Here is a 22470-nt window from a genome sequence, read left to right on the forward strand (position 1 = left end):
CAGGTCTAGCAGTATTTGTGAAGGAAAAAAACAGAGTTAACGTTTCGGGTCCGAAGGGTCACCGGACCCGAAACGTTAACTCTGTTTTTTCCTTCACAGATACTGCCAGACCTGCTGAGCTTTTCCAGCAACTTTGTTTTTGTTCCTGATTTACAGCAACCGCAGTTCTTTCGGTTATATGGTATAGTTGCCTTTATTAGCCAAGGCATAGAGTTTAAGAGCTGACAAGTTATAGAATCATAGATTCGTAGAATCCCTACAGTGTGAAAGCAGGGCATTTGGCCCATCTAGCCCACACCAACCCTGTGAAGAGCATCCCATCCAGACCCACCCCCCTCACCCTATTTCCCAGGCTAATCCACTTAGCCTGCACATCCCTGGTCACTATGGGCAATTTAGCATGGCCAATCCACCTAACCTGCACACCTCTGGACAGGGGGAGAAAACCAGAGCACTCGGAGGAAAGCTACACAGACACTGGGAGAATGTGAAACTGTACACAGACAGTAGCCCAAGGGTGGAATCAAACCTGGGTCCCTGGTGCTGTGTGGCGGCAATGCTAACCACTGAACCACTGTGCCACCCCGGAACTGTATAAAACATTGGTTAAGCCCCAGCCAAGATATTGTGTGCAGTTCTGAAATCCATATCATAGGTCAGATATTGCAACAGTGGAGAGGGTGCAGAGGCGACTTCCAAGGATATTGCCTGGGCTGGACAGTTTCAGTTATGAAGAGAGACTGGACAGATTAGCATTGTTTTCCTTCCAGCAGAAAACGTGATTGAGGTGTAAAACATTATGAGGTGCATTGATAGGTTTTTTTTCCTATCTACCCTATCTCCTTGATACAAGAATCAATGACCAGATGGAACAGATTTAAAGTAAGAGGCAGACGGTCGAGGGAAGATATGAGGAAAAACTTATTCACCAAGAGGGTGGTGGGAATCTGAAACTCTCTGCCTGTAAGGGTGGTAGAAACAGAAATCCTCATAACATTTCAGAAATATTTAGATGTGTACTGTGATGCCAAAGCATACAAGGCTATGAGCCAAGTGCTGAAAAATCGGCTTGAAATAGTTACAGTTGTTTTTGATTGGCGCGGACACAATGGGCCGAAGAGTCTTTTTCAGTGCTGTAGATCTCTATAATTCTACGTATTATTTCTGGTTTGTGTAACATACGGACCACTGAAACACATTTTTGCTTTTAATATCAAGATTAAAGTATCTCTGATTCAAACTATTTTGTACACCAAATTTAAAGAAAAAATAATAAAAAGATCAAGGTAATGCAGTGGTTTTTGGTGCAGTGCATCAGAGACAATTGGTTGACTGTGCATGTTAGCTCATAGTTCCCATATGGTGGGTTCCTTGATCTCAACCAGGCTGTCTGGAGCAGGAATAATGAGCAGAATTAATCCATTACCATGCATAAAAAGCAGCATAAAATGTTTAACAGGCAACATTGCTCTAGCTTTGGGAATATATTCTGCTTGAAATTTGACTGAGGAATGCTATGTGTCCTAGATGGTACATGAAAGTAGCGGGAGCATAAAATAGCATAACATTGATAAAGACAAATCTGAAACTGATCATCTGATGTAACACATTACTGCAATAATATAGAGTTGTACAGCACGGAAACGGACCCTTCAGTTCGACTAGGCCACACCAACCAGATATCCTAAATTAATCTAGTCCCATTTGTCAGCATTTGGCCTGTAATCCCTTAAAACCCTTCCTATTCATGTACTCATCCAGATACCTTTTAAATGTTTTAAGTCTCCTCCACTTCCTCGGGTATCTCATTCCATACAAACAACACCCTCTGTGTGAAAAAGTTGCCCCTTAGGTCCTTTTTAAATCTTTCCCCTCTCACCTAGTTTTGGACTCTCCTACCCTTCATTATTTTATAAGCCTCTAAGTTCACTCCTCAGCCTCTGATGTCCAAGGAAAATAGCCCCAGTCTATTCAGCCTCTCCCTATAGCTCAAACCCTCCAACCCTGGCAACGTCCTTGTAAATCTTTTCCACACCCTCTCAAAAGTTTAACAACATCTTTCATACAGCAGGGCGACCAGAAATTAACACAGTATTCCAAAAGTGGCCTACCCAATGTCCTGTACAGCCACAAAATAACATCCCAACTCCTGTACTCGACACACTGACCAATAAAGGCAGCGTACCAAATGCCTTCTTCACTACCCTGTCTACCTGCGACTGTACTTTCAACGAACTACGAACCTGCACCCGAAGGTTTCTTTGCTTGGCGACACGCCCCAGACCCTACCCTTAAGTGTATAAGACCTGCCCTGATTTGCCTTAACATAAAGTTACACCTCGCATTTATCTAAATTAATATGCAATTCCCCAAAAAATGCTGCAGGCAGAAGATAAACAGGTATTTTTACAAATCAGTTTGAAACTTTATTAATTTTAGTTAAAAGGTTTGAAGCATGAGAATGCTATAAGGAAAATTGAATTGCTAGCTGGGAAGGCAAAGATTATGTCATTTTATACAGACACTGACGACTAACATATGTACAATAAGGCATGTAGTACGGATGCTTCTCACAAACACTGATAACCTCTCCAACAAAACAATCTACTCTTTAACCTCAGCATACCATTCAGTTTTCCATTTGTGTCTTAAAACCAAAACATTAATGCAGAGACATCAAAATTGAGCCGCACTATGTTCTGTCCAGAAGGGTATTTTATTTATATTTTTCATTTGTCACAAGATAAAAATATAACAAACAATGCTTTCAAAAATGAAAGAATACTAACGTGAACAACTATCAATCCATAGATGTGGCCTTTTTTTGAAGGAACAGATCATCAGGCCATTAGTACTAGAGCACTCCGTGATGAACTGAAATTATACACATAATTGAAAAAGGCAACAGGCCATAATTTGCTGTAGCCAGAGAACAAACACCACCACTGTTCATTAGACTTGAACTTTCCCATTTCATTCCTGACAGCTTTTTCACCAAGAGTTGTTACAAGTGGGAAATAGGAAACAGGACAGCATTTGGGATCTGTCTAACAACCATGTATGACCTCAAACAATTAATGTAGAGTCTGAGGAAAACTAAACCAGGCTGAAAAAAATGACATAAAAGTGAAAAAATGGATTAAATGAAAGATACAATGAAAATGTGTAAAAATAGGCATTTTTTAAAAAGCAAGTTCTTGACAATTCCGTTCTAAATTTTAAAAATGAACAAAGGAGTAGGCTTGTCTAACATGCAGCCTATGGGCCACAAAGGCCAGTACAACCTCAAGACCAGGTGAGGAGTGAACGCGTCAGGGATGGCTGGCTGAGCAACTGAAGGGGCAGACAGATGGAGAAGGTGAGTGACCACAGATAACTCAATTGGATTACTTCTCCATTATTTCAATTCAAGGGGATGCAAACTGTTCTCATGAATTGTTTAGGATAAACTGAAGGATTGGGTGGCGTAGTGGCTCAGTGATTAGCACTGCTGCCTCACAGCACCAGGGACCTGGGTTCAATTTCAACATCAGGCGACTGCCTGTGTGGAGTTTGCACATTCTCTCCTTGTCTGCATGGTCTCCAAAGACCTGCAGGTGGATTGGCCATGCTAAATTGTCCATAGTGTCCATGGGATGTGAAGGTTCAGTGGATTAGCCATGGGAAATGCAGGGTTACAGGGACTGGGTAGGGGTCGAGTCTGGGTGGGATGCTCTTTGGAGCATAAGGGGAGGCAATGGCCTGGTGGTATTATCGCTGGATTGTTAATCCAGAGACCCAGGTAATGTTCTGGGGATCTGGGTTTGAATCCCACCATGGCAGATGGTGGAATTTGAATTCAATAAATACCTGAAATTAGGAGTCTAATGACCATGAATCCATTGCCAAATGCTGGTTCACTAATATCCTTTAGGGAAGGAAACTGCCATCCTTACCTGGTCTGGCCTACGTGTGACTCTAGACCCACTGCAATATGGTTGATTCATAATCCCCCTCTGGGCAATTAGGGATAGGCAATGTATGCTGGCCTAGCCAACAATGCCCTCATCCTGTGAATAAATAGAGGGGAAAAAAAAGTTGACGTGGACTTGTCGGGCTGAATGGCCTGTTTCCACACTGCAGGGATTCTATGAATTCTATGACATGTACTGGCTTCTGTCCTAAGATAGATACATAAAATACTGGAAAGGCTCATCAGGTCAGGCAGCACCTATGGAGAAGAATTATACTACTGGGTCAATAATTGGATGCTCTCTGACCTGCTGCGTATCCCCAGCACCTTCTGTTTTGATTTCATATTTCAAACATTCGCTGAACTTGCTTTTATATCTTTCCTATGATTCGGTACCCAAAAATCGAAGAGTACTCCAGATAATGACACAAAATAGACAGAAATGTAGGTTGTGGAAAGGGTATAAGGACCTACAATGGTACATAGATGTGCTGAGGTGCTGTGCAAAGGTTTGCCAAATGGAAAATACAGTCAGGTCTGATATAATACAATAGTTCCGTTCTCACGTTAGAAGAAAATCGTGCAACAGCCGCACCATTTAAACTAATGGGGCTGGAATCGTGTTATAGCCTATACAGGAAAGGAAAGTTCGCATTCTACAAATAGCGGTCTAAATTCTTCAATCGCGTTAAAGCCAATTCGAATTGAAGAAACACATGTATATTGTGGGAAAATTTGAAATTGTCCTATTTTAGCAATAAAAGTAAAGAAGCACATTACCTAAGTGATGAGAGATTGCTGACGGATCTGTGTAGGGATCCCTCCCCGGAAGAGATCCTTCTTCACTTCTAGAAATGTCAAAGTTAACTTGCTTTTGTTTCCACAAATGATGTCAGACCTGCTGAGTTTCTCCAGCAATTTCTGTTTGCGTGTGTTTCAGATCGCTGTTGGCTTAACTGGAGCATGATGTGCAGTGACATTCCACGGAGGTCAGTGCTGGGTCCTTTATTGTTTGCAATATTCATAAATGATGGAGATGAGAATGTGCAGGGAAGGATGATAAGTAAGACTGCAGATGACACAAAGACTGGCTGGGTGGATGACATTGAGGAGGAACGTGCTAGGTTGCAGGAGAACATAAATGGTTTGATGAGATGGGCAGATTAGCGGCACATGGAATTTAATCCTCATAAGAGTGAGACAATGTATTTTGGAAGAAAGAACAAGTACTCAATGAACAGCAAGACACTAGGAAGTTCAGAGAAACAGAGGGACCTTGTCCACAGATCTTTGAAGGTGGCCAGACAGGTTAATATGGTAGTTAAGAAGGTCTACGGGATGCTTGGCTTTATCAATCATGGCATAGATTCTAACAGCAGGGAGCTCTTGCTACAGCTGTACAGTACTTTGGGTCAGCCACAGCTGGAATATTGTGTGCAGTGCTAGGTCACCACACTATAAGAAGAATGTGATTGCACTACAGGGGGTGCAAAGGAGATTCACCAGGATGTTGCCTGGGATGGAGCACTCAGCTAAGAAAAGAGAGTGGATAAGCTCAGGTGCTTTTCTTTGGAGCAGAGAATGTTGACGGGGTGCCTGGTAGATCTTTTCGTCCTCACTGTCCACAGGTATAGTGCCGGAAGATTGGAAAGAGGCAAACGTCATTCCCTTGTTCAAAAAAAGGGAACAGGGATAACCCCGGAAATTACAGACCAGTTAGTCTTACGTCAGTGGTGGGCAAATTATTGGAAAGGGCTCTGAGAGACAGGATTTATGATCACTTGGAAAGGCACAGTTTGATTCGTGATAGTCAGTATGGATTTGTGAGGGGTAGATCATGCCTCACAAACCTTATTGAATTCTTTGAAGAGGTGACCAAACACGTGGATAAAGGTGAGCCGTGGATGTGGTATACATGGATTTAAGTAAGGCGTTTGATAAGGTTCCCCATGGTAGGCTCATGCAGAAGGTAAGGAGGCATGGGATAGGGGAAATGTGGCAGATTGGATTCAGAATTGGCTGACCCTTAGAAGACAAAGGGTGGTAGTGGGCGGAAAATATTCAACATGGTGCTCAGTTACGAGTGGTGTACCACAAGGATCTGTTCTGGGTCCTCATCTGTTTGTGATTTTTGTAAATGATTTGGATGTAGGAGTGGAAGGGTGGATTAGTAAGTTCGCGGACGATACGAAGGTGGGTCACATTGTGAACAGTGCGGAGGGCTGTTCTAGGTTACAAAGGGACATTGATAGGATGCAGAGTTGGGTTGAGAAGTGGCAGATGGAGTTTAACCCTGAAAAGTGTGAGGTGATTCATTTTGGAAGGACAAACTTGAAAGCAGAATACAGGGTTAACGGAAAGATTCTTGGCAGTGTGGACGAGCAGAGGGATCTTGGGGTTCATGTTCACAGTTCCCTGAAAGCTGCCACCCAGGTGGATAGAGTTGTTAAGAAGGCGTATGGTGGGTTAGCTTTCATTAATAGAGGGATTGAGTTCAAGAGCCGTGAAGTTATGCTCCAGCTATACAAAACCTTGGTTTGGCCACATCTGGAGTATTGTGTCCAATTCTGGTTGCCTCATTACGGGAAAGATGTGGAAGCGTTGGAAAAGGTGCAGAGGAGATTTACCAGGATGTTGCCTGGAATGGAGGGAAGGTCTTACGAGGAAAGGCGGAGAGAGCTAGGGCTTTTCTCTTTAGAACGACGAAGGATGAGAGGTGACTTGATAGAGGTGTACAAAATGATCAGAGGTATAGATAGAGTAGACAGCCAGAGACATTTTCCTAGGGTGGAGGTAGCTTTTACGAGGCGACATAGTTTTAAAGTGAAAGGAGGTAGATATCGGGGAGATGTCAGAGGTAGGTTCTTTACTCAGAGCATGGTAGGGACGTGGAATGCATTGCTGGGAGGGTAGTGGAGTCGGCCTCATTAAGGGCATTTAAGCGGCTATTAGACAGGCATATGGATGATAGTATAAGGTAGTGGTGGAGGTTAGATAGACCTTAGGTTTCGGGCAAAAGGTCGGCACAACATCGTGGGCCAAAGGGCCTGTACTGTTCTAAGTCTATGTCTATGTCTAACTGTATAGGGTTATGTGGGGCATGGACAGGATGAATAGAAAGTAGCTGTTCCTCTTAGTCAAAGGGTCATTAACAAGGGAGCACAATTTTAAAATTTAAGGCAGATTTAGAGAAGATTTGAGGAAAGAATTTCCTACCCAGAGGGTGGAGAAGGTCTGGAATGCACTGCCTAGGACTGTAATTAAAACAGAAAACCTCACAACCTTTAAAAAAGTACTTGGAATAGCACTTGAAGGGTATCGGCCTACTGCAGGAAAGTGGGGCTAGTGTAACTAGTCGTGCTTCTTGGCTGTACGGTCTCAATGAGCCAAGGGGCCTCTTCTGTACAGTATGATTCTATGGCTCAGTGCAGCTGAAGCATCACTTGTGACTTGTCACTTCCGATGTGTTTGATATAAAGACCATAATTCCATTTGTATGTGTAGATCTTTTAAATCAGCCTTCTCAGATGTGCTGTGAAACACTTCAGGTGCACATGGGACTTGAACCTGAACCTTCTGATTCAGATGATGAGACACTACCACTGTGGCACAAAAGGTCCCTGCATTTGTACCAGTATAACGAGCTAGTGCACATCGACACCGAAACCAAAACAGTATATCTTGCTTAGATCTACAGTGATGACCTCATGCTTTCTCTACATTGAATTCCACTTGCCATTTCTACTCGCCGATTCACTTTTTGGTCCTATCCACACAACTCTCCCCAATTTAGACAGAAACTTTTCTGTTCCTTTTTGTCCAAAACAAGTACAATATGATGAAAAGCTGATGTCCCAGTACAAATCCCCAGGGAACTCCACTTGTCACATCATCATGAGTACATTCTCTTTATCCCTAGTGATGTGAGATAGTCTCCCTAAAGCAAATCTCAATGACTGAATTCTGGAGTCAGTTTAAAATCTAATTCTAAAACTATGCTACGTGTGTGGTTGGAAAAAAAAAGGTAACCTGAAATTATTTAACATAGCCTCATTCTTTTGCTGTGAGGAAGTTTATTTAAGCACGAAAGGCAACACCACAGTGGGTGAGAAAATAAGAAGGTTAAAATTAAAGTAGTGGAGCTTGGCACACTTGGGATATAAAGTTTGAACTTGGGACCTGCCTCCACACACTAACCACAGTAAAAGAAATCATGGCAATCTGCCATGGTTTAGCAAATAATCACCAAGAACCTGCACTTGGACACAGAACATGAGCAAAAGCAAAAAAGTATACGGGAGTGGAAACACGAGAAAGATATTCAAGAATTCAATCCTTAACATATTGAAGGCATTAACTTAGATCACAGTAGTCAACTGGGAAAGATAAAGTCAAGCAGGTACGATCCAGAAGTAGTAAAAAAAATACAGCTTTTGCACGTGAGCAAGTCAAGCCGTTGCTAAGTTCGAGGATCATTTAATCCTATCAACACAAACAATTACAGACTTCAATGGATGACACAACTGATTTTTTAAAAAACCGTAAGAACTATGGATGCTGGAAATCAGAAACAAAAACAGAATTTCTAGAAAAACTCAGCAGGTCTGGCAACATCTGTGGAGAGAAATCAGAGTTAACATTTTGGGTCCAATGACCCTTCTTCAGAGCTAATGAAGAACTCAGAAATCAGTTATGAAGAAGAGTCACTGGACCTGAAACGTTAACTCTGATTTCTGTCCGCAGATGCTGCCAGACCTGCTGAGTTTTTTCAGCAATTTCTGTTTTCATGTCATAACTGATTTTTGTTTTGCTGACACTGAACCTGAACATATAGCCAAGGTGATGCGATAAGTTAATGACAGACAGATGATAGTATATTGATAACTTTCTAGCCAGTGCTGGTGGCAGAGAGTGAGAAAATTCAGAATCATTAGTATAAACGTGATGGGTCTGTGGGTGATATAACAGAGAACTGCTAAAAAGGCGGGAACCCCAGCACACTTCAAATTTCGTGGCATCAACAGGAATGCAAAATGTGTAGTGTACGTTTTATACAACCCATGTTAAAACTGCAAAAGTATTCGCATACTTAGATCTTAAGATAAAATTCACTCATTACATTCAATTTCATTATTTCCTAAAGTGCTTAGTTGTAACTAATGTTATTTTCTTCTTGGGGCAGATTTCCACAAAGCAACAATGATACATAAAAATGACCAACCTTGAAAACCTAACCAGTGAATACCTAATCTTGTGGATTCCATCAAAAAACCTAGTGACAGAACTACACAGATTGGATATGCAGAAAAATGCGATGCTGTTTTCACAGGAAATACACACTACCAAAAAGTAAATACCTTCAAAGAGCAGCTCTTGCATACCTGTTTTTGCTTCCTTGAGCATCAGGGTTAGAAAGTTGGATAACAAACTACCTACAACAGCTTGTTTGGACAGTAAATCAGAGTTGAATGATTAATGATCAGATAAATTTTTTTTTGAGAATCTAACAGATTTGTAATGGAGTTGAACAGGATGGTGCATCAGAAGAGGTTTACTGAAAATGCAGAACACTCCAGAGCATATAGCAGCTCAAAGCATTAGACACAACCCAGGTAACACACATATTCCCCCACACAGACCTCAATGGATATATTTTCTGGGTGAAAAACATTGGTGATTGGATACCATAGTGAAAAGATTATTTTATTGAACTAGTAAACCAAAGATCTGAAGTAATAATTACAAAATGGCAGTTTAAGTATAGAAAATTAGATTTTAGCTTAAAAGATTCCGAAACAAATAACAGGTACAAATGAAAGGGAGTAGAAAGTTACCAGATAATCACACAATCTTCAACTGTTTCACTAATAATCTCGAAGGAAAGAAACAAAATGGCAGTGATTACAGAAGAACTGGAAGAAACGATGGTGAGATGATGTTATGACGTAAATGATGGAATTATTGTAATTTTGAGCTAGTAATCATTGGGTTATTATGTCTCAAGATAACAACTAACTTTTTAAGTATTTCTGTGGCCATGGTGATTTCTTTTAAAACAGTTTTTGATGCTTTAGAGTGAATGGGTTTGTGTGCTCCGCTAATACATTTTTTTTTGTTTAATAGTTTGTTTCACGACCCAGCAAGGGAAAGTACGGGAACTCAATGTTTGTTAAAGGCTTCTGGAAGCTGCGAATTACAAGATTAAGAGAACTACCAATAACTTGGGCAGAAGACTTCCGGTTTCAGTTTTTTTCTTTGAGTTTGGAGCAGTTCTATGAAGTCATTGGAAAACAAGATGCTGCAGTCCATTGTCCTTGAGAAGGCAAGGATATTTAGTGAACTACAGTAAATAATTAGTGTTAGCCCTCGACCAAAAGTGTTGGGATAAAACACTGGAGAAGTTATTTAAATCTGAGTACATTGAAGTAGGTGCGTGATAACTTCAGGAAGAAGCGATCTGCAGTTCCAGTCTAAAAAGTGAAGAGACTTAAATATACCAAAGTGTTAGATTCAGGAACCCTGGTGAGAGTATTGTACAAGTGGTGTTTTTGGATACTGTACCAGGACTGTGTTTTGGGTACTAGATAGGAGCTATTTTATTACTTTATGATTTATAAAAGGTATATTTGGGATTAATAGGATTACTGTTATCGTTTGTTTAAAAACTTTTGTGCTTGTATCATGAGTAGATGGTTTTGCTTATTTTAGTGTTTCTTCATTTCTTCTGTTAATAAAATTGTGCTTTATTATTACAGCAAAATCTGCAGCAATGCATGCTTATGTTTCAGTGAGAGCTCACTTTGTTAAAGCCAAAACAAATCAAAAGATGATCTACTAAGCCAGGTTTCTGTCTGGGATCTGCCTTGTTTAGTAAGAACATCAGCTGGGCTCCAAACAATACAATGCTAAAACATGATTCAGAATTAGTTGCACTTTTATTGATGAACATCTTATGCACTATATTCGAGATCAAACAGCAGACAGGTGTCCATGAAATCCACTGCCTACTGAAGACCAGACGTGCAGCATTCAATTCGGGTGGCTGAGACCAATACAACAAATCTAGATATGACCTCCGCCAAGCCATCGGGGAGGCCAAGAGGCAGTACCAAACCTAGAGGCCCAAACCTACCAAATAGACTCCCGCCACCTATGGCAAGGCCTAAACAACATTACATGATATAAGATGAAGCACAGCAAGATAGCGGACAAAGACACATCCCTCCCTGACAGGCTCAATGCTTTGTATGCTTGATTTCAGCAGAATACCAGTGGCACGGTGACACCTGTCCCGACAGCCCCAGACACACCTGTTCCTTCCATCACCGCTGCAGACATCAGATCAGTCTTCCTGGGAGTCAACTCAAGGAAAGTGACGGGCCCAGACCGTATCCTGGGCCGAGCACTCAGATCCTGTGCGGACCAAGTGACAGAGGTATTCACCAACATCTTCAACCTCTCCCTCCTACAAGCCGAAGTCCCCACCTGCCTCAAGAAGTCCACCATCATCCCCGTACCTAAGAAACCACATGCAATGTGACTTAATGACTACTGCCCAGTGGCTCTGACCTCAATAATCATGAAGTGCTTCGAGAGACTGGTCATGGCGCACATCAACTCCAGTCTCCCAGCCCACCTTGATCCCTTACAATTTGCCTACCAACGTAACAGGTCCACAGCGGATGTTATATCCCTAACCCTGCACCATCTGGACAACAAGGACACCTACATCAGACTCCTGTTCATTGACTAGAGCTCCGCCTCCAACACCATTATCCCCTCCAGACTGATCTCAAAACTGCGTGACCCGGGTCTCGGCTCTGCCTTCTACAACTGGATCCTCCGCTTTCTGACCCACAGACTGCAATCAGTGAAGATACGTAATTGCACCTCCGCCACAATAACACTCAAGATTAGAGCCCCCCAAGGATGCGTCCTCAGCCCCCTAGGTACTCCCTGTACACCCATAACTGTGTTGCCAAATTCCAAACGAATGTCATCTATAAGTTCGCTGATGACACCAACGTAGTTGGACAGATATCTAACAATGATGAGTCAAAATATAGGAGGAGGTAGAAGGCTTGGTGACATGGTGCAATGAAAACAACCTCTCTCTCAACGTCAGCAAAACTAAAGAACTGATCATTGACTTCAGAAAGAAAGGAGGAGAACACGCCCCCATCTACATCAATGGAACTTAAATTGAGAAGGTGGAGAGCATCAAGTTTCTCAGAGTGATGATAACCGACGACCTGTCCTGGACTTCCCACGTAGATATGACAGTCAAGAAGGCACAACAACGCCGCCTCTTCCTCAGGCGGCTCAGGAAATTTGGCATGTCCATAAAGACCCTCACCAACTTCCAAAGATGCACCACTGAAAGCATACTGTCTGGGAGTATAACTGCCTGCTATGGCAACTGCTCTGCCCAGGACCGTAAGAAATTATAGAAGGTGGTGTGCACAGCACAGACCATCATAGAAGCCAGCCTTCCATCCATGGACTCCATTTATGTGGCTCATTGCCACGGAAAGGCTACCATCAAAGACCCATCACACACCAGTAATGATCCCCAACAACCTCTTCTATCAGGCAGAAGATACAGAAGCCTGAACACGTGCACCAGCAGGTTTACGAACAGCTTCTTCCCGACCATTATTAGACTGATGAATGGACTCTCTAGCCTCAAATAAAGCTGATCTTGCTAACATTGAACAAAAACAAAGTTGCTGGAAAAGCTCAGCAGGTCTGGCAGCATCTGTGGAGGAGAAAACAGAGTTAACGTTTCGGGTCCGGTGACCCTTCTTCAGAACTGCTAACATTGATCTCACCTAGCGCATGCCCTATGCAATGTAACCTGTATGCCTCTAAGTTTTTTGATCTGTACATCCTTGCTTATTATGATCTGCCTGTACTGCTCGTAAACAAAGCTTTTGACTGTACTTTGGTACATATGATAATAAATGAGTAAATCATAATTCTAGCCCATCGGAAGCAGGCTATAATTTGAGTTAACTTTGGTAGTAGGGAAACTTCTAGAAACAATTATTTGGGATAAATTAACAGTAATATGGACAAACATGGGTTAAGTAAAGACAGACAGGGTGGATTTGTTAAAGGAAAATTGTCTAATTTACTGCAGTTTTCTGAACAGGTAACAGAGATTGTTGATGAGAGCAATACTGTTAATGTGGTGTACAGAGACTTCCAGAAAGTGTTTTAATAAGTTGCAATGATAGAATTGTTAGGAAAGTGTCAGTTTGTGGAATAAAAAGAACATTAAGCAATGTGGATACAAAATTGGCTGAGGGTTAATAAACAGAATAACAGATAATGGGTAATCTTCGGGCTGAAGAAAGGTTTGCAGTTGACATCCTCAGGAGTTAGCATTGGGACTCTTGCCTTTTCCGACATATGTAAACAATCTAGATCTTGCAAGGGATAATTTCAAAGTACACAGATAGTATAAGACTTGGCAGAACTGTAAATTGTGAGGAAGGAGTGTAGAAAGAAGGGCATTGGAAACTTGGTGGAGTGCACGGGTAGACAACAGATGAAGTTCAATGCAGATAGTATGAGGGGAGAACTTTGGTTCAAAGAAAATGGAGAGACTGTATAAAATAAAAAAGTACTAATCTAAGGGGTGTACAGGAGCATTAGTCATCAAAGGTAGCAGGATGAGTGAAGGAACCAACTGAAGCAAACACAGTATTCAAAGTTTTATTAACAAGGACAGAGAGGATAAGTGCAGGGAGATCATGCTGAGCTTGCTTAGGACACTATTTAGACCTCAGCTGTAGCACTGCGTGCCATTCTGGCTGCCACACTTTAGAAACAATGTGTAGCATTGGCAAGAGTACAGCAGAGGTTTAGAAGAATATTTCCAGGAATAAGAAACTGCAGTTATGAAGACAGACTGGAGAAGTTGGGACTGTTGCACACAGAGAGGAAAAGGCTGAGAGATCTGATCAAGGTTTTCAAAAGCATAAGCAGTCTGTATAGGGTCAAGAGGGACAAACTGTTGCTACCCATAAAATGATGAAGAACCAGAGGGCACAGTTTTGAAATGTTTTGCAAAAGAAGGAAGTGCGAAGTGAGAAAAACGTTTCACACAATCAGCGGTCACGGCTTTGGAAAACGTTGCCTGGAATTGCAGTGGAGGCAATTTCAATTGAGGCTGTAAAGAGGGTAGTAAATGTTTATTTAAATAGAAATAATGTTGGGGCTGGACACTAAGTTGAAATGCTCGGAAGCTGGTGCAGACATGATGGGCTGAAAGGCCTCATTCTGCACCGCAACAATTCTGAGATTCTGTAAAATCTTTAGTCCATATATTCAGTCCCATAAAAAAATGGTGAGCACTTAAATGCCCTCCGATCTGGTACCCTGTGTCTTACTGACAGCATGTGAATTACATGCTTGCACCTTTTGACACCAGCATTGAAAGATAAATTGTTCAACATTCTTGAAAGGTGCCTTGAGCAGTGAAGTGTTAGAATTATTGCTCTAAAGCCAAAATCATTATGCACTCAAAGCAATCATCCAGTAAATAGGGTAAACTGTCAGTTTTTGTACACTTGTGTATATTTGTATACATTAAAACATAAACAATTCTAGCTTAGTAGGATGTGGTTCCTCTGTATGTTGCCTTTAAAAAAATAACGTACAGCCAATGTCATCCCATCTGGAAAAGCAAGCATGGATCTTTCAAAGATTTTTTTTTTTTTTCTTTACAACCTGTGAATGAGCTGGTTTATGAAAAGCTTGTAAAAATATGGATGGTCATGCATGGATTTAGGGGAACAAAGCTGTATTCAGGCTGGCACTGCTGGACCCACAGTACTCATTTGTAAATGCTATTCTCCCTTCACAATGCATCCAGTCTGCCACAGAACAGTAGTAACGAAGCAATGTCAGTGAAGTATAGGACCAATAGTCTAGTTGTAAGAACTAGATTTGTTTTGATATAGCTTCCATGATAATAAACTGGCCAAATGAATATTAAATCTGACAGAATCAAAAGGCTGACTGTAATAAATCTAAGCAAAAACAGAAATAGCTGGAGAAACTCAGCAGGTTTTGCAGCTTCTGTGGACAGAAATCAAATATTTCAGATCCAGGGATCTTCAGAACTTTAAGAGTAAAGGCTGAGGGGTGAACTTAGAGGTTTATAAAATCATGAGTAACATAAATAAAGTGAATAGCCACTGTCTTTTCCCTAGGGCAGGGGAGTTGAAAATGAGAGGGCATAGGTTTAAGGTGAGAGGGTAAAGATTTAAAAAGAACCTGAGGGGCACACAGAGAGCTTTCACACAGAGTGTGATGCATATATGGAATGAGCTGCCAGAGGAAATGGTAGAGGTGGGTGATATTACAACATTTAAAAGACTTTTGGATACGTATATGAATAGGTAAGATTCAGAGGGATATGGGCTAAACGCAGGCAAATAGGACTAGTTCAAGTTTAGGAAACCTGATCAACATGGGCGAGTCGGGTCGGAGGGCCTGCATCCGTGCTGTGTGCTCTATGACTCCATATCATCTCACAGTCCTGCAGCTGCGGTTACAATGCTAACTTCCCAACATCCATCTTTAAGATACTTCTTACTAGGTGTTCTTATTTCTCATACATTAATCATCCAAATCCAAGTTTTTTTCCTTCTTTTACTTTAATTTTGCTCACTTGGCATGTATCGATGTTTCACTCAATCCTGATTGTTTTAAGGGCAGTTTCTTTAAGGAGTAAGTGTCAATTTCTCGTTGATTTTAAAGGTACTCTCTCACCTTACTGGCACAGTAACCATTTCATGCCATGCTGCTTTCAATTTAGTTTTCTCATCTAATTTTCTCTTTCAGTAGCCAAGGAACTATCCTGTTTGATGGGAGATGATCAAACCATTAAGTGATTTATGTAGAATTCAATTTTCCCAACAGGAAGAGATCAAATTTTTCTTGTCGAGAGTAAATGCAGGCATGTCACATGTTATTAGTCCACATTTATTTGAACCTATTAGTACTTGGTTTAAAGAAATAAAGAAACAGAATAGAAAAAGTGCTGTAATTACTTACTTCTGCATCAAGGACTTCTTAATGACAAGCTCGTCATCCAAGTCAGCTTCGTTAGCCATGAAAAGTAGACGTTTGCACGTGTCATCAACTCCAACAAAGTCCCTTTGTTCGGCTGTGCACATCAACCAAAGAAAAAAACAAATCTTGTCATTTCAGCTACATCATTCAATACTTCTGGGTGATGTAGAGGCTTCAGAAATGATTCAGAGGAGGGCCACAAGAATGATTTCTAATTTGAACAACCTTTGTTACTCATATAGGCTTGAAAATGCCAGTTATATTAATAGTAGAAATGCCTAAGTTCCATGGAGATCTCACAGAACTTTAAGATAGTTAAAAAGAGTACATTGGGTTATCAGTGATAGATTAGGAAAGCTCAGAGGTCATGTGCAAATTTTGCAAAGACAGTGCTGTTAGGAGATTTCATTTTGCAGATGGTTGTAAATCTATGGCACAAATTTCATACATGTACTCTGTAAATAATTCAAGGTAATATAAAAGCATGGTCAGAGGTGAGTATTTCAGATTTTTTTTCTTCTTGTATTGTCCTGAGATTTTTTAAGTTTACTTATGCCTTTCACAAGACTATACTGCATCATGACTGAGAGAAAGACAGGCTTGATGGATCATACAGTCTTTTCCTGTCCATGATTTACTTGATGCCAAGAATAGTAACGGAAGTCATCCAAATTAATATATTCAAGTAATGTAAAGGAAGGTATGTACACAAATATTGATATGTGCTATAGGTATCTTATGTCCAAACATCATGCAACAATGACATCATGAGTGTGAACAGTGGGCAGTACTCCCAAATGACATCACCGGATAGGAATTGTACAAAGTAATCTGATCCTCAACTAGGCAGTTCAGACTGCAACAAGGGAGGGATTAAGAGTAGCAATAAATGTAAACATCTTAAAAATGTAACACATATGGAAGTAACCTTGAGAGGATCTGTTTCCAGACGGAACTGCAACAGAATAGTCCAATTTAGGACAACAGATTGGGAATCCCTCATTTGAATGCCTTGGGATCAACAGGGTTTGAGATAAAAGATATGCTCATTTTTTGCACTCACTACATTTGGGTCTGTTTGGGTCTGTTCAGGCCCTTTGGAAAAAAGCTTTGCTTAACCCGAATGGATCTACATAGTGTCGACAGGTCTGTTTGGGTCCACTACCAAAAAGACCTTCAGTTTTTAGGTCTTTTTGGCTTTGGATGTAACAAAATAAATTGGATTGTAGTGGATACCCAATCTGTACAACAGTATTGGATAAGTTTAGGAATGGGAGCTGAAGGTATGATTGCCAACTGCAGAGATGGAAAGTGGGATGTGCAAGAGGCCAATATTGAAGCAGCACATAATTCTTGGAAATCTGAAGGATGGTTCTGAGACAGTACAGGCAAATCCAAGAAATATTTGAAAGGAGGAGAATTTCAAAGCATTGGCATCGTCAGGCCAGGTGCCAAAGGAGGCTAGCAGGCAGAGAAGTGGTGGGTGAATTAATTTTTTAAAACTTCACTCATGGAATACTGGTATTTATTGTCCATCCCTCATTGCTCTTAGCTGATAATGCTGTGCCACCTTCTTGAACTGTCGCAATCCATGTTGTGAATATACAGATGGCGCCGACACCGTGCAACTCCTTGCGAGCTCCCCACAGCAGATCTAATTCTAACATTTCTAATAACCGTTCTACACTTTTAAAGTTAAATTCTGAATCTGTAAAATTACTAGCAATATTCTTTAAAATTTACTTAAAGGTTTGGAGATCTGACGGTAACCCAGGCCTGACTACTGTCGATGCTGGACTTGCAGTCCCAGGACAAACCTACTGGCTTCCAGCAGGACCCATGAGGCCTAGCATATGCCCTGTGCAATATAACTTGTATGCCTCTGTCCAGATTTTCTTTTCCACCCTATGATCTGTATGCCCTTGCTTACTATGATCTGCCTGTACTGCTTGTAAACAAAACTTTCCACTATACTTAGGTACACGTGACAATAAATTAATAAATAAATCACCCACACTGCTGTTAGGTAGGAGTGGTAGGATTTTAATCCAACAAAAGTGAAGAAATGGTAATTTATTGCCAAGCAAGGATATCTTGACTTTGAAGGGAACCTGAAGGTGGTGGGGTGCAAATGCACTTTCTCCTTTGTTCTTTTCAATGGAGTTAGGATTTAGGTAGCAATTTTTGCTTACAGAAAGTGCAAGGTGAGAGGATGACCATAAAAATCAATGGAATAGAGGTAAACTTATTTAATATTGTGATTGCATTCCTGAAAACCATAACTTTTATGTGAAATGATTAAGTGAATCATGAGGTCTCATAGAAATAAAAGTTAAAGTTTCATTTAGTTTAATTGCTAGGATGATGGTTTTCCTTGAAATCATTGCGGTCAAAGTGTTATCAAACTGAATGGTGCTCTAAGACCACACCTTTACACGTCCACCTGGTGACACAAAGACACTCAAAAATCAGGGTCAGTGTAGAGAATCATCTGCATGGTTGAGATCCAGTCTTAGTGATTCTAGTTAGGTAGAAAAACTGGAGAAGTATCTTCCCTTTATTATTGAAAGAAGGTATTAGAGAATTGTAACAGCTTCGAAAGAGCTTATCTGGAAATTATTTTAATTTTTTGAGAGTAGAATGAGGATCACAGGTTCAAGCCAATAATATACATCAGACATTTCTTTACACAAAACGAATACATGCACTGAAAACAAAAAATGCTGGGGATCACAGCAGGTCAGGCAGCACCTCTGCAGAGAAAGCAAGCTAACATTTCAAGTCTTGATTACTCTCAATACATGTAATTGGTTTGTAGAAGCAAAACCCCAAAAATAACTTATGAAATAAATGGGTACAGTAATGCAGGGCAGAAACATATCTGGATGATGACATTCACCAAGGGTCCTTCAACAGCTTCTTCCAAACCCGTGAACACTTCCATCTAGGAGTACTAGGGCAGCAGATATATGGAAACACCACCACCTGCAAGTTCCCCTCCAAGTCTGTCACCCATCCTGACTTGGAAATATATCGGCCTTCCTTCAGTGTCACTGGGTCAAAATCCTAGAACTCCGAGGTCTCTTTGTCTGGCAACATTCTCCAGGACCTTACCATTATTGTATCAGTCCTGCCCTGATTTGCCTTTCCAAAATGCAGCATCTCACATTTATCTAAATTAAACTCCATCTGCCACTGGCCATCTGATCAAGATCCCGTTGTGCTCTGAGGTAACGTTCTTCGCTGCCCACTACACCTCCAATTTTGTTGTCATCGGCAAACTTACTACCACACCTCCTATGTTCACACCCAAATCATTTATACAAATTACAAAAAGCAGTGGACCCAGCACCAATCCTTGTGGCGCATCACTGATCACAGGCCTCCAGTCTGAAAAGCAACCCTCAACCACCACCTTCTGTCTCCTACCTTCGAGCCAGTTCTGTATCCAAATGCCGAGTTCTCCCTACGTTCCACATGATCTAACCTTGCTAACTAATCTACCATGAGGAACCTTGTTAAACATCTTACTGGGGCCCACATAGATCATGTCCACCACTCCGCCTTCATCGATCCTCTTCGCTACTTCTTCAAAAAACTCAATTAAGCTAGTGAGACATGATTTCCCATGCACGTCGCTAATCAGTCCTTTCCTTTCCAAATACATGTAAATCCTGTCCCTCAGGATTCCCTTAAACAACTAGCCCACTAATGATGTCAGGCTCACCAATCTATAGTTCCCTGACTTTTCCTTACTACCTTTCTTAAATAGTGACACCATATTAGGCAACTTCCAGTTTTGCGGCACCTCACCTGTGGCTATCGATGATACAAATATCTCAGCATGGGGCCCAGTGATCGCTTCCCTAGCTTCCCACAAAGTTCTAAGGTACACCTGATCAGGTTCCAGGGATTTATCCACCTTTATGCGTTTTAAGACATTCAGCACCTCCTCCTCTGTAATATGGACATTTTTCAAGATGTCACTATTTATTTTCCCAAGTTCTCTAGCTTCCATATCCTTCTCCACAGTGAACACTGATGCAAAATACTCATTTAGTATCGCCCCCACCTCCTGTGCTTCCAAATATAGGTGGCCTTGCTGATCTTATACCAGAGATCGGTTTATATTTGTAGAACGCTACTCACTGCTGTAACACAGAGGGCATATAGAAAATACTGAATATGGAATAATAAAACAATTCAATTTTAAAGATGTCCCCAATTTCCAACAATAGGTATACTGTAGTAGTTCAAGAAGGCAGCTCACCACCACCTTCCCACCAGCAACATTGGCTGGACAGTTAATGCTGGCCTAGCCAGTGAAAACCACATCCCATGAATGAACAAAACAAACTTAAAATGAATCAAATGGCTTCAACTATAACTGTCAATCTTGTTCACTGATAACATTCTGTAAATCCAGAATTCAAATGATATTGCACAGACTGAAGCATATCATCTGGGATGATAAATCAGAGTACCCAAGGAGATAGTGGGAACTGCCGATGCTTGCTGGAGTCTGAGATAACAAGGTGTCGAGCTGGAGGAACACAGCAGGCCAGGCAGCATCAGAGGAGCAGGAAAGCTGATGTTTCGGGTCTGGACCAGGAAAGCTGATGTTTCGGGTCTGGACCCTTCTTCAGAAATGCTTCCTCCAGCTCGACACCTTGTTATATCAGAGTACCCAAGGAGTCTTGCATGGTTGGAACTGATACCTTTCAGATGAGATGTTAAGCCAAGGTCTCAGTTACCCTCAGATGGATGTAAAAGATCCTATGGTACTATCTGAGCAATGGAGCTCTCCGAGTTTCCTACAATTATTTATCCAACCACACCTCCAGAACTGATTATCTGGCCAATTTTCTCACTGCAGTTTGTTGGACCTTACTGGGCAAAAATTTACAGCTGCAATCAGCTACATTACATTAATGACTTTGAATTTGAACAGCACATTATGTCAGTCATTTTACACTACTAATATACAGTGGTAGTACAAGTGGCTGCTGCCAGTCCAAAAAGATGCTCTTTCTACGTATTTCAGTGCTGGTGCGAAGACAGGAAAATTGGCCAATCATTGAAATATACAGCCTATCAAGTCAGTCATGTTTCTCTGGCTGTTGGAAATAAGCAGAGCACTCAACCAATCCACACTTGCGAAATCCAAAACAAAACTCTTGGATGTAATTCCATGATTGTTCAGTCAGTAAATCGCTAATGACTGCACTAACAGCAATTTAAGATATTGAGTGAAGCTTGGTTCATTCTATGCAGGAGGTTTCATTTTGAGCAAACAAAAGGAATGCGTTAGAGCCGTATGCTTTTTTGAAATGCCTCAGTCACAGTCCATTTGCCAACCAATCAACTCATCTATTTCTCCTGTAACATAAACTGTTGCCATCACTTGAAATATGGCATTCATATTTATTCCGAACCGTGTAGGATAAAGTTTCAGCAATATCAGTGACTTTATTCCAAAAGTACTTCATTAACTTCAACTAAAAACAAAACACTGTGGATGCTAGAAGTCTGAAACAAAAAGAAAGTGTGGGAGAAACTTAGCATTTTTTTCTGTCGAGAGAGAAACAGAGTTAATATTTCGAGTCTGAGAAAATGTAATGAGAATTTCTATTTTAGTGATCGAAATGAAGCCACAAAGAACATGGAATGAACAAATCTTCTCAAACAGTTTTACACCTGGTGGCAAGGAAAGAATTAGATAATTACTTTTGAGTACACAGACAATTCTATAACATTTTTGATACAACATTGTTCAGACTTCCACAATGGGTCTGTGTACTTATGCTAGACCACCTGCTGATATGTTCAAGAATCAATTGCTCATATTTTTTCATCCTGAGAAAACTTTACCTTCTTTATTTTTCCCTTTCTGGCCTGGCACAGGTTCAGTAAACTCATGTGCCTTACGCATCAGCATCGACACTGTGGCATCGTATGCACGGAACAGGTCTATCACCTCATGTAGAGCTGCATCAGTAATGAGATCACAACTGACTACCAAAATGTCGGTCTGTGAAAAGAAAAACAACTTTTCAATTTTTTTGTTGAATATGTTGGCTTTGTCTAGAAACTGCAGAAATTGACACTAGGAAGGACCAAAAGAAGAAAAAAAGATAGAATAGAAATTCAGTCAAGGCACTGACTACACGAACAGAGTTGGCACACTATAGGAAAAATTTCACTAGAGAAGGGGCAAAACAGATACACAAGAATGTTGCCTGGCCTGATTCAGCTATGAAAAGAGGTTAAACAAGCTAGGCTATTTTCCTCAGAGCAGAGAAAGCTGATGGGGAACCTTAAGTGTATAAAATGGAGGGGCATAGATAGGATAGATTGGAAGAAACTCTTCACAATTAGTAGAGGGATCAATGACCAGTGGTGGGGCATAGATTTAAGATTAAGGGTGCTGG

The 22470-nt window shown here is 41.0% G+C and overlaps 1 protein-coding gene across 1 annotated transcript in view; it reads right to left on the reverse strand.

Moving 5' to 3' along the window:
* The window catches only part of eif2b3 (eukaryotic translation initiation factor 2B, subunit 3 gamma), a 126667-nt gene that overhangs the window by 74230 nt on the left and 29967 nt on the right, over positions 1-22470 (reverse strand). The window contains exons 2-3 of the mRNA XM_048602124.1: positions 21911-22070; positions 16022-16133 (exon numbers count right to left, since the gene is read on the reverse strand). Of these exons, the coding sequence (XP_048458081.1) occupies positions 16022-16133; positions 21911-22070 (272 nt within the window). The remainder of the gene's footprint in view (positions 1-16021; positions 16134-21910; positions 22071-22470) is intronic.

The sequence above is a fragment of the Rhincodon typus genome, chromosome 10, assembly GCF_021869965.1.
Source record: "Rhincodon typus isolate 14 chromosome 10, sRhiTyp1.1, whole genome shotgun sequence".
NCBI classification, from domain to species: Eukaryota; Metazoa; Chordata; class Chondrichthyes; order Orectolobiformes; family Rhincodontidae; genus Rhincodon; species Rhincodon typus.